Source organism: Ammodytes marinus (genome assembly GCF_949987685.1).
Source record: "Ammodytes marinus genome assembly, chromosome: 19".
NCBI lineage: Eukaryota > Metazoa > Chordata > Actinopteri > Uranoscopiformes > Ammodytidae > Ammodytes > Ammodytes marinus.
In genome coordinates, this window is record NC_137223.1 from 22,094,661 (window position 1) to 22,107,678 (window position 13,018).

Here is a 13,018-nt window from a genome sequence, read left to right on the forward strand (position 1 = left end):
GAACACATACTCTATTCTTCCTCCATCTCTCTCTCCCTACTGCGCTTGGTGCCGCTTTTAGTTTGCCTCGCTCTGGTAATATCACGTAGCCTACAGCTGATATCACCGGTTGCGGCCAACTAGGTCAAAGTTCAAATAATTTGATCATATATTAAATGAACGTCTAATGTGCATTTTACAATTGTTGTATAACTTGTGTATATAATTATTATTTTCTGACTAAATATGTTGCAGTTTGAGGTACTTTTGCTCGGATATTCGAATAATTCGGGCCAGCCCTACGGCTGAGCACCATGGCCTCAGATTTAGAGGTGCTGATCCTCATCCCAACCGCTTCACACTCGGCTGCGAACCGATCCAATGAGAGCTGAAGGTCACAGGCCGATGATGCCATCAGAACCACATCATCCGCAAACAGCAGAGATGAGCTCCTCAGCCCACCAAACTGCAACCCCTCCCCACCACGACTACGCCTTGATATCCTGTCCATGAATATCACAAACAGGATTGGTGATAAAGCGCAGCCCTGGCGGAGGCCAACCCCCACCGGAAACGGGTCCGACTTACTACCGAGAACCCGTACACAGCTCTCGCTTTGAGCGTACAGAGATTGGATGGCCCTGAGAAGGGACCCCCTCACCCCATACTCCCGCAGCACCCCCCACAGTATCTCCCGGGGAACCCGGTCATAAGCCTTCTCCAGATCTACAAAACACATGTAGACTGGATGAGCAAACTCCCAAGTTCCCTCTAGGATCCTTGTGAGAGTGAAGAGCTGGTCCGTTGTTCCACGGCCAAGACGGAATCCGCATTGTTCCTCTTCAATCTGAGGTTCGACTATCGGCCGAACCCTCCTTTCCAGCACCTTGGAGTAGACTTTGGGTTGTTCCTATTAGTGAAAATAATTTTTAATGTTTAACTTGTTGAAACCTTAAAGTTCAAAAGTAAAATGTTTCAACTTTATGCATTAAATGTGTTGTGCGAATGATTTGTTGGTTTTTAGACTTTTATATAATAAAGTATGAAAAAAACACATCAGATTTGAAAACGTTATTTTTTTAAGCCAACTTAAAATTTTGATTGTAAAAAAAGTATTTTTCATTATGTATAGCAAAGATAACACAACATTTCACATTAAAGTTAAAACTAAAAATACTTGACCTCAAACCATAATATAATGTTCCAAGGAAGCATTTTATTTTTTAAATTAAGGGTAACTCAACAAAAAAATGTTTTGGAAAATATGGACATTTTAATTTGTCCTGCCATTATTATAAATTGGATTAATGCATACTGTTGATTTGAAACCATACCACTTATTAAGTAGATCTGACTTAACCAATTGTGTTGGTTTAACTTACACTCTTTACTTGAAGAAAATAAACTTAATTAACAAACATATCATTTACCAATTGAAGTAATTCAATTAAGTTGGTTCAACTATTTTCTTTTTTCAGTGCATGAAAGCTGCAAACATTTGTATTATTTGGATTTGCAACTACAAACTACAACTACAGAAAGAAAGTGGGGAAAATTAGAGGAAGAAGGAAACAGATGGACAGAGGAAGAAAAGTTTTTACGACGGGAGGGGCACACCTTGATGTGTGTGTGTGTGGGGGGGGGGGGGGTAAGGTAATGTAAAACGGTTGGACTTTAACCTGAGCTACCAGTAGCCTACTTCCAGTTTTTCACAGCTTTCACTCCAGCTGAAGTCACGCTGGAGTTGTCCAGCTGCTGTGGGAAGCAGTGCATCCTAAATCAAACCTGATTCTTCTTCATTATTAATTATTTTTTCAAAAGCACTTTTTCCTTCATTGAGAAGCAGTCATGATCAGCCGTAACTTCAAGAACGTGTTGGTGCTTTCTGTTGGCTTTCTGTCTCTGTTCACGGCATATGGAGGTCTGCAGAGTTTACAGGTAGAGTTGCATTTAATGTGAACAAGTTGTTTTCTTCGTCATCCAGAGACTAAAATGTAGCATTTAGTATCACGTGGATTTAAGGCAAGACACAGCATGTAATTTGTTTCATTTAGAAAAAGACAGTACACACAAGTGCTGTCTATACGATGAGTATTAGGCCATAGAGAGTGGGGGATTAACATTCCGGCCCTGTGAATGGCTGTGAGTAGAACCAACAGTTTTTGTTTTGGTGTTTAAGTGTCTCTGTGTGTTTTTGCCAAGAAAATAAGTGTTCTTCAAAGCGACATAGGACATTAGTTGTGTGTGTGTGTGTGTGTGTGTAGAGCAGTCTGAATGCAGAGCAGGGGATGGGCGTGGCATCTCTGAGTGTCATCTACGCCTCTCTCATCGTCTCCTCCATGTTTCTGCCACCGATCATCATCAAGAACCTGGGCTGTAAATGGAGCATCGTCGCTAGCATGGCCTGCTACGTTGCCTACTCTGTTGGGAACCTTTACCCCGGATGGTAATCAAACAGTCAGTCAATGAAACTATTTTTCCATAACAGATTTTAATACAGCCTTTTTTTTTATTTTATAAAAAAAAAGGGGAGAACGGGGTAATCTGAGCCACTTTTTACATTTGCTCCCCTATAAGCGAGCTAAAATGATTTATCACTCAAATTTACACATTTCCCATTAATTCAGGATGTTTCATAGAAATGGGCATTAGCAGAATTTTTTCAAGACAAAGGGCAGTGAAAATATGATTGTTTTAAAAAAAGTTGTCATGTGGCTCACTTTACCCCAGCTGTGGGGTAAACTGAGACAGACCAGAAAAATCAAGGGGGTAAAGTGAACCAGCTGGGGGTAAACTGATCCACTTACTTTTTCCACTCAGAAACTACCATAACAACACATATTGTAACAGTTAGAATCCTGAAAGCTAGCCACACATTCCAGAACTAATGTCGGACTAGTAAAAGAATGATGGGGTTTGGTCAATTAAAGGTGCAGTGTGTAATATGACATTATCAAGAAAGTTCTACAAAGTTCTAGAATGCAACACTCCCTGGGTAACCCCAACCCTTTCGAATAATAACAGAAGCTACAGTGGCCTTCAAGGACAAGAACAATTCTAAATTTTAAACAATGCACCTGATGACATTCCAACTATGACACTTTCAAGATGGCGGCACTAGGCCTTGGTCCAAAATATGCAGAAATATGGACATATATGAGACCCTTTCTAAGGGAAAAATATATAATTAAAAAAAAAATGTTCAGCTATTATGCACTAAATTAAATGTACTTATGGATATTATAATTACTTTCTACAAAATCTGCTAGGAAATAAAACCCAAAATTCTACACACTGCAGGTTTAAGCAAAGCAAATTTTCCAAACACTTGAAAGTAACTCTGAACAAAATCAAATACAACATATTATAATTCAAAAGGTTTTAATAAGATTCAAATGAAAGATAGATTAGAACACAGTCTGGGGGTCAGAACAGGACCCTTAGAGTCAGCTTGTGTCTGGGGGTCAAAGCATAGGAAAATCAGAACCAGCGAGAACAGCCTGGGACTCAGAACACAGGAGAAGACCCAACTGGATTATAACATCAGCCTGTCATACTCTACAACTAGGTCTACTCTACATTCCAGCCCTGAAGGTTACAGGGAAAGATGAGAAGGTGCTCTTTCCGTGTGGTTGCCCCAGGTCGTCTTCCTGGTGTATTTCCTTGGCATTATGGCTTTTCTACAATGTGTATGACATTAAAATAAAAACATATGTTATGTAATATTACATTAAAATATGTTTAAGACTAAACTTAACTTGTGCCTCATTGTGGGGGAATTTGGCTCACTTTCCCCCACCACCACAATTTGAGAAAAAACTACCTCTCTTAGCATTTCAGGCTAATCTTTAGCTAATATCATCATATGGTTTTTATATGTTGGTAGTTCATCAACACGTATGATAGAAGTTTTTCTACGTGAATACATTTGCTTTGGCACAACAGTTGATTAAGTTGACAGCAAGAACATTTACTTTTACATGCAAAATACCTATTTTGGTGAAAAAAACATGCTTACCACAGCACCATGAGGTCCTCTCTTTCAGGGCCATGGGGAAATGAGAGGGGCTTGAAAACATATATCTCACATGACCACAAATGTTTTCCGTTGACTAGATACAGGGGGTGGCTCACATTACCCGATGCCTCAGATTCCCCCGTTCTCCCCTACTATGTACAGGAATTAAAAAATGCATTTTCAAGGAGAAACTGTATTCTAAATAGGACAATATATCAACAAATTCATGAATAACTTTCAAATAGAAATAAGAATTATTATCATGATCGTCGTCAACTGCTTACCCGGGGTCGGGTCGCGGGGGCAACAGCTCCAGTAGCGGACCCTCAACTTCCCTTTCCCGGGCCACATTAACCAGCTCTGACTGGGGGATTCTGAGGATTTCCCAGGCCAGTGTGGAGATATAATCTCTCCACCTATAGTCCTGGGTCTTCCCTAATGCCTCCTCCCAGCTGGACGCTCCTGAAACACCTTCCTAGGGAGTCGCCCAGGGGGCATCCTTACCAGAAGCCGAACACCTCAACTGGCTCCTTTCTACACAAAGGAGTAGCGGCTCTGCCCTGAGTTCCTAATAAATGACTGAGCTTCTCACCCTATCTCTAAGGGAGACGCCAGCCTATTGCCTGAGAAAACCCATTTTGGATGTTTGTACCCGCTATCTTGTTCTTTCGGTCATTACCCAGCCTTGATGACCATAAGTGAGGTAGGAATTAAGATCGACCTGTAAATTTTGCCTTCTGGCTCAGCTTTCTTTTTATCAGTGTGGTGGACCCGAGGTACTTGAACTCCTTCACTTGGGGTAAGGACTCAGGAGTCTTTTGTCTGAATTTTGCGAGAAAGGGGTGGGGCCTATGTTTCCTGGTTGACCTGTTTTGACAAGGAAGTTCCACGATTGTCTTTCTGTGTGATTGATGACGCACTAACATGACAGACAGACTACTGTAAAAAAAAAATTATTTAAAAAAATCAAAAACTGACTGTTTTATTCAAAATATGTCTGTAAAACATGAATTGATTGCCATTTCTTATATTTTATTTTCCATGTCACCCTTTACATAAGAAAATGGGAAAGGAGACTAACAGAAAATATAAAAAAATTGCATTTAAATTTTTTAAGTTCCAAATAATAATTTATATTACAGTAATCAGCGGGCTAACGTGTCCCGCTGCCACAATGACACAAGCTATGTGCGGCCAGCGTCTTGATGGCTCTGACACGGAAACTGAACAGAAATGTAATACTCGATACTGATTCCAAGGAAGTTCCACGATTGTCTTTCTGTGTGATTGATGACGCACTAACATGTTTCTGAGGAAATGTTTTCTGCGGGTGAGCTGCAGGGCTTATGTACATGTATAGTGTTTGAAGTATGTTGTGCAATGCTAAGTATGATGTACAAGGCTAAGGGGGTGGGGGGGGGGGGGCACCACAAAGCATCACAATTCAGAATCCCCCAAAGCATTACAATTCAGGATCGGTTTGAATAGTGTGTAAGTTACACATACAGTATTACAGGAGAGAGAGAGAGAGAAAGAGAGTATATAATAGTTTATTGTAAGGGAATTTGGTGCGATAGATTGGTGGCTTTAAGTTTTTTTGTCTTATTTAATGCCTTTTCTCTCTCATTCACTTGAAAAAATAGTTTTATCAACAAGCTGGTTTTTCCAATTTAACCGTTTTTCTGAGCTGTTTTTTTAACGTTTTTCTTAGTAAATACCTACACACGTTGTTTGTTTAAAGTGAAGAAGGTTGGCTGACTAACTTGTTTGGCTCATTTTACTATTCATTTGAACTGAAATAAAAGTTTTCTTTTTCTTTAATTCTCTTCACCAGAGTTCACCAAATTGCTTATTTTACATATTCAAATCACAAAAAATTCTGGGTGGGAAAACCCCAGACCCCCCTAAAGGGGTGTGTTTTTGGACATGTCACCTTTTTCATGTCTTATCAGTATGCATGCCTGACACTAGTGAGGCCACAAAAACCTAAATGCCCAGTATATAGTTTTATTTCTGATGACCAACCTGTTATTCACTGTGTCCTTTACTTTTGGGAGAATCAGTGCAGGCAGACATGTCATGGTTGAGCCGATCACCTGCTCTAATATGCAACTTAAAATGGAAGTCTGTAATTGGGGAGGGGGGGCGCCTGCTAAGTGCCTGCATACCCCCCAGAAAGTGGGTAGTTGCGCCCCTGCTCCCTGAGCACCACCCACAGAATCTCCCAGTGAACCCGGTCATACGCCTTCTCCAGATCCACCAAACAGATGTAGACGAATGAGCATACTCCCAGGCCTCCTCCAGGATCCTTGTGAGAGTGAAAAGCTGGGCAGCTGTTCCACGGCCAGAATGGAATCTGCATTGTTCCTCTTTAATCCAAGGTTCAACTATCAGTCGTACCCTCCTTTCCAGCACCTTAGAGTAGACTTTACCATGGAGGCTTAGAAGTGTGACACCCACTCTCATTCCCCTTTTTGAACAGGGGGACCACCACTCAGGTCCGCCACTCCTTCGGCACTGTCCCAGGCTTCCATGCAATGTTGAAGAGACATGTCATCCAAGACAGCCCCTCCACACCCAGAGCTTTCAGCATTTCTGGACGGATATCATTAACCTCCGGGGATTTGCCACTGTGGAGTTGTTTGACTACCTCAGCGTCCTCCACCAGGGAAATTGCAGCTGATCCCTCATCAGCCTCAAGAATGATTATGGAATGTTTAGTTTATCTACTGAGTACTTTAGAAGTTGAGATTTTTGTTCCAGAGTTAGAAAAGAAACTGTTGAGATAATGGCCGTTAAGTATTTTGCACACTTGTACCGCACATCTTTTTTTAAATGGAAAACGACCAGATGAAAATCAAGCTACTTCTCGGGCTGCACTCTTAACGAAATATAACATTATAATTATGTCATATGTTTGTCACAATGTTGTGCTTATGAGACTCTCTCTCTCTCTCTCTCTCTCTCTCTCTCTCTCTCTCTCTCTCTCGTACAGGTACACCCTCATTCCCACCTCTGTGATCCTAGGTTTGGGTGGCGCTACTCTGTGGTCGGCCAAATGCACCTACCTGACCATCTCAGGTAACTTGCAGGCCGCCAAGGACGGCAAGAAGGTCTCTGATGTCATCAACCAATACTTTGGAATCTTCTTTTTCATCTTCCAGTCTTCTGCCGTGTGGGGGAACCTCATGTCATCGCTCATCTTCGGACAGGACACCACTATAGGTAGGAAGACCACTGAAAAGGAATTGTGTGTAGAATAAAGCCAGCGGTGACTACAGGACCTGTCTTTCTTCATATTTGTGGTGTTGAGTAGTTTTTTCTCAAGAGAACTGTATTGTGATTTTTTAAACTGGCAGCTTCCATCCCAGATGAGCAGCTGCAGACGTGTGGAGCAGCTGATTGTGGCCTCAATGTCAGCAGCAACAGCACCACTACCACCACCAGACCGGCTGAAACTCTGGTGTGGAGACTAGTCGGATGCTACATCGGTAACTTCAGTGTTTACTTTTGCATCACAGGCAATGACTCAATAATTAAACAATTTCCATATCAGTGGAGTTTTTTTTTACCAGTGTGGTCCATTCTTTGCTGTGCTTTAGGCTTGGGTGTGCTGGCCATTCTCATCGTGGCCGTGTTTCTGGACAACATCGACCGGGAACAGGCCAGCGAGTTCCGTGGGAACAGGGAACCGTTCTGCCACACCTTCCTGGCCACATTCAGACTGTTGAAGGACTGGAGGCTGGTGGCCCTCATCCCTCTCACTATGTACAGCGGCGTTGAGCAGAGCTTCCTCGCTGGAGAGTACACCAAGGTGAGCAGATAACCAAAGAGATAAGATTCAGCATATTTTTGTCAAAGTCAGAACGGAAATATAGAAATGGAATATAATATTGATGAAGTATGTAGGGGAGAGTGGCCTAAGTTGTGCCAGTGGGCAAGTTATGCCACCCCTTGTTTCTAGAAAAATTGGAAATGTGACCACATATTTAAGAAGAGCCATCCATTAAACTCATCCTGTAAAGAAGAGAGAAACATGGAATAAGATATAAGCACATTTAAGCTCAAAATACTGTTTTTTGCCTTTCAAAGTAAAATTTCCATGATCAAGGTTTTTTTATTACTGTGTCTGAACAATTATAGACACGTTTGAAAACATTTGACACATGTTTTAGTGCTTCAGTATGCTACACTTTGAGTCTATATAGTTAGCACAATGTCAGCCCTAAACTGCTGCATCATGCTTATTATCCAAAATTGTGGGGATGGGGTGATTTGTGCCAGAGGGCCTAGGTGAGTTATAAGTAAGTAAGTAAGTAAAATGTATTTATAAAAGCACATTTATAACAGTTTGCACTGTCCAAAGTACTTTACATAGTGCATTCAGTAGGTAAAAAATGAAGGTAAAATAACAATAACCAAAATAAAAGACATAAAGCCCAGACATCCACATATGAACAAAGACAGTAGTGCAGAGGTAAGTTAGTTAATGGGGAGGAAAAACCAGGGTGTACAGATGGGTTTTGAGCCATGATTTAAAGGCAGAAATGGAGAGGGAATCGCATATGCCAGGTGGCAGTTGGTTCTACAAGTACATTTCTGAGAGTTGTGCCATTGGCATGGCTGTATACGCTGGTCACCAAAAGAAAATGATTGTCTACAGTAGCTCAGAAGAGACTGACATCTCAATTCCACTTAACGACACCACTGACAAGAGTTCAGATGTCCAGAAAGATAATGATGGTGACTTTGTCATTGTTAGCTTTGCAGGCAAAACCACCTAGATCTGCTAGGCCTTGTTTAAGAAAATTGACCTTCAATCTTTGTAAAATATTTACTTTATTTACTTTAAATAAACCTTAAATAAGTGATTGTCTAATGGATTTGTCTTGCATTACAGTTTATGAGATATATATCAATGGCACAATTTACCCCATGGTATTTTCTCCAATGGCACAACATACACCACACCGGGGGCAAGTTGTGCCACAAGACAACTTTTTTTCCGAAAGCTATATTTCTTCAACAGTTTATTCCAGATCCAAAGTTTTTATTGCCAGGGATGCACAACACCCTGAAATATATGTATATATTTGAGTTGGAGACTTTAGTGTCAAGGCCTCAGTTTAAAGTAACTTTGAGTAAAAAGTGGCACAACTTAGGCCACTCTCCCCTACTGTAAAATAAAAAATAAAGGTTGTTAGAATGAGACTATTATATCTACATAGAGACTGGGCGAGCCACCATGTTGCACAAACAAGTTTATACAGTAGCACAGAACGGACAAACTTAATGGCCTTACACAATTTTATATAAAGTCGGTTGCCGCCGGAAATGCACCTGTTGGAAGCCAGGTGCATGAAGACATCTTCATCTTTATCACTTGATATTGTGGAAAGACTTGAGGCAGCTATGGATAATACCATATTTAGAAAGGACCTTCTTGTCCTTGACATTCTGTAAATTCTCAGAACAGGAGGGGTTAGCACTTACTCTACTCCCTCTTCACCAACGACTGCACTGCACATATGTCAAACAACATAGTTAAGTTTGCGGACTACACAATGATAATAAGTCTCATCTGTAACAACAATGAGCCACCTACAGTACCTAACAGCGTGGTGTGCTGACAACAACCTGGCTCTCAGCACATGAAGACCAAAGTGTGGACCACAGGAAATCCAAAGGTGGCACACACATGCCCATCTGTATTAACGCGACAGAAGTCGAGCGTGTCACCAGCTTCAACTTTCTGGATGTCCACATCTCCAAGGACTGCTTTTGGACCCTCAACACATCAGATCACCTCATCGAGAGCATCATTACCAAATGTGTCACAGTATGGTGTGGCAACTTCTCTGTCTCGGACCGGAAAGCACTGCAGAGGGTGGTGAAATGTATTACCTTAACTTATTACTGGTTCCTCACTCCCCTCGAGGCTGTCCAGAGCTAGCGATGAGGTATTATTTATCTTCAAGACATTAGATATAAAATTCATTTTCTTTGTTGTTTCTCTGCAGAACTACGTGACGTGTGCTTTGGGGATCCATTACGTTGGCTTCGTGATAATATGTTTTGGAGCCTCTCATTCTCTTTGCTCCATCCTCTTTGGGAGACTTGCTCGACACACCGGGAGACCCAAACTCTTCGGCCTGGGTAAAATCTCTTTTATAGAAACAGATACAGTATATTAAATGTATAATGACGTTCTAATAAAAAAGGAATGCACACTGCGGATTGGAGAAATTGTTAGTTAGTTATTAGTTATCAAGTTAAGATTCAACACTTTCTGTGAAAAGATTTTACAAAATTTGGGAAATGTCATCACCCTTCTACATGTTTGGTTATTGAGTTTGAGATGTTTTCACTATACAGTTAGTAGAAAGACCCGCAACTGCTGACGTTCATTTGATCTGCATACCTGCCCATTTTCAGCTGCACTGTCCAGCCTTTCCTGTATCATCGCGCTCTTTTTCTGGAGGCCTCATCCGGACCAGCTGGGTGTCTTCTTTGTGTTTCCTGCTCTGTGGGGGATGGCAGACGCTATCTGGCAAACTCAGACACATGGTAAGAAACTGTCAGAAACCCTCTGGTGAAAAGCATTGTTACTCTGATATGCATCAAAATCATCACTTGATATTGTGGAACGACATGAGGCATTGGTGACAGCATCTGCACAGCTTGCATAGCAGCGGTGTATATGCTTCACCCTGGGTCTTACAGGTGAAGCAAAAACTGGATGATCCTGGATCACACAACAGTGCAACAACATTAACTGGTTGAAACTAACTCTTGAACAGAGGTTGAACGATCAATTTATTCAGAAGTGGCAGAGCGAGCTCACATTCATGACTTCTTGTGACACCTAGGTAGAATTTAAACAAGATTTTAAATCAGAAAAGTATCTCCTGTATAAAAACCAAAAGTACAGACATCATTTACATTTTTCTTAAGATTCTCAAGATCAGGATCTCTGGCTCTGGAGAACACACACATATATAATGGTGTCATCTACATAAAGAGTAATTTGAGCTTGACAGCCACTCACAGCAGATACAATATCATTGATATACATAGTAAAAAGGACTGGACCTAATACTGTGGGACACCTTTAGAAATGTGTAAAAACTCTGAACACTATATAAAAAATGCAGCACAGACTTTATCATTTGTAACTAAACTAATGGCTGAAATAGTGCTGTGGTTACTTCTAAAACCCGAGATAAAATGGAATGCTGAGCAAGAAAACCTTTTAGTTCTCACAAGGCTAGACTGACAACTACACAAACCAATCGGAAGCTGCCTTCTACTATAAGGGCTGAACGTTAGTTCAATATTCAACCCTGATTGGCACCTTCATTGCTTGACAAGACTCCTCCCCACAGACTTTGGAGAAAGTCCATACTGATCTGTGGGAGAGAAACAAGTATGAAGCTTGCATGAGATCAGGCTCGTCTGGCCAGGCTAACACATTGCAATTTTAATTCATCACAAAAAAATAAAACTTATCATGGCTGTTTGAGTTTGCATTAACCTGGACTTTAATTACATGTTTACTCTTCCTACAGCTCTTTATGGAATCCTTTTCAGCCGGGACAAAGAGGCAGCATTCGCCAGTTACCGTATATGGGAATCACTGGGATACGCTATCACCTTCGCCTACAGCAACTTCTTGTGCCTTGAGTATAAACTGTACATCCTGCTGGCTGCTCTGCTGCTGATGGTCGTCACTTACCCTATAGTGGAATACTACGAACACAAGAATCCTACGCTGCCAGCTGAGAAGGGGGACTACGAAAGACCAATGAGAACCAGTCGAATAGCTGACAACACAAATGAAGAGACTGAATTACATAATCGGGTGCCTGACAAAAATGACCAATAACTATATGTGAGGAAAATTATGGAGATAACTAAAACTCTCTCTTTCCCGCTTGTATAGCCCCACAAATAAAAATGGACACATTTTGAAAAGCCAGAATTTTACAGCTAAGAACACCAAAGAACCATCATCGATGAAAGATACCAGAGAGAAATGACATTTTTCCACAACATTCTTTTCAACAATCTCATCAACTTCAATGTATTCTTTCTTTAGAAGTGTTTAGGAGCTACTGTATCTGGACATGTTTAATCATCAAACCAACGATGTTGAAAGGGGGTCTGTTTTGTAAAGGTTTCACTACCTCAGCTCTGTTATCACTTTTTAAGCAGTATTATGCATTACAGTTGTTTGATGATAATATGCACATTTGTTTAATACATTGGTACACTTTTGAAGAAACTCAACTTAATTAATTTGCATTTTAACAACTGAAGTCATTGAATTAAGTACGTCCAACTATTTTCTTTTTTTAGTGCACGAAAGCTGCAAACGTTTGTATTATTTGGATTTGCAACTACAAATCTATTATGATCATGTTTCCACAGACATGATCATAAAAACAAAATAAATCCTACTCAAACTTAAATGCCTTGGACCTTAATCTTAACTGAACTACACTACAATGCTTAAATTACACCTCTAGGTTTTAACGATTTACAGAGCTGGTATATCAGCCTGAAGGAATTTGATTTATCTTAGAATACAGCTGAGATAACAGAGTGGACTACACAGGGGGGTGTTTTGGTCAAATAAAAAAATAACAAGCAATCATGTTGTAGAAATGATCAATCGGCACAGTCATAAAAGGTCAGAAAATAACCTTTCCCCTTCACAGCTGCTTCTGTATGTTTGTATGTACTGTATGTGTAACTGTGACATACTGTATATAATGACTCTTTTCTACTAATAGGAAGAAACGTGAGAATATAGATTTGAATCAGAAATAAAGTAGGGAAAATTAGAGGAAGAAGGAAACAGATGGACGGAGGAAGACCATAGACAAGTGAACAAGGTTTACGATCGAAACAACTATTAATGATTCAAAGAAGGGAGGTGCACACTTTGATATCTGACAATTCAGTATTTTAACATGAGGCAATTCAGAGGCTCAATGATAAGGGAACCTCTGCCAAAAC

The 13,018-nt window shown here is 40.7% G+C and overlaps 1 protein-coding gene across 1 annotated transcript; it reads left to right on the forward strand.

Moving 5' to 3' along the window:
- Window positions 1-1,827: 1,827 nt before the first annotated feature.
- On the forward strand, window positions 1,828-11,882 carry LOC307265708 (protein unc-93 homolog A-like; the record flags this gene model as incomplete). Its single annotated transcript, XM_080047503.1, has 8 exons — window positions 1,828-1,917; window positions 2,244-2,425; window positions 6,993-7,222; window positions 7,357-7,488; window positions 7,600-7,811; window positions 10,018-10,153; window positions 10,433-10,564; window positions 11,566-11,882. The coding sequence occupies 8 exons, from the start codon at window positions 1,828-1,830 to the stop codon at window positions 11,880-11,882; spliced, it is 1,431 nt and encodes a 476-aa protein (XP_079903629.1).
- Window positions 11,883-13,018: the final 1,136 nt, after the last annotated feature.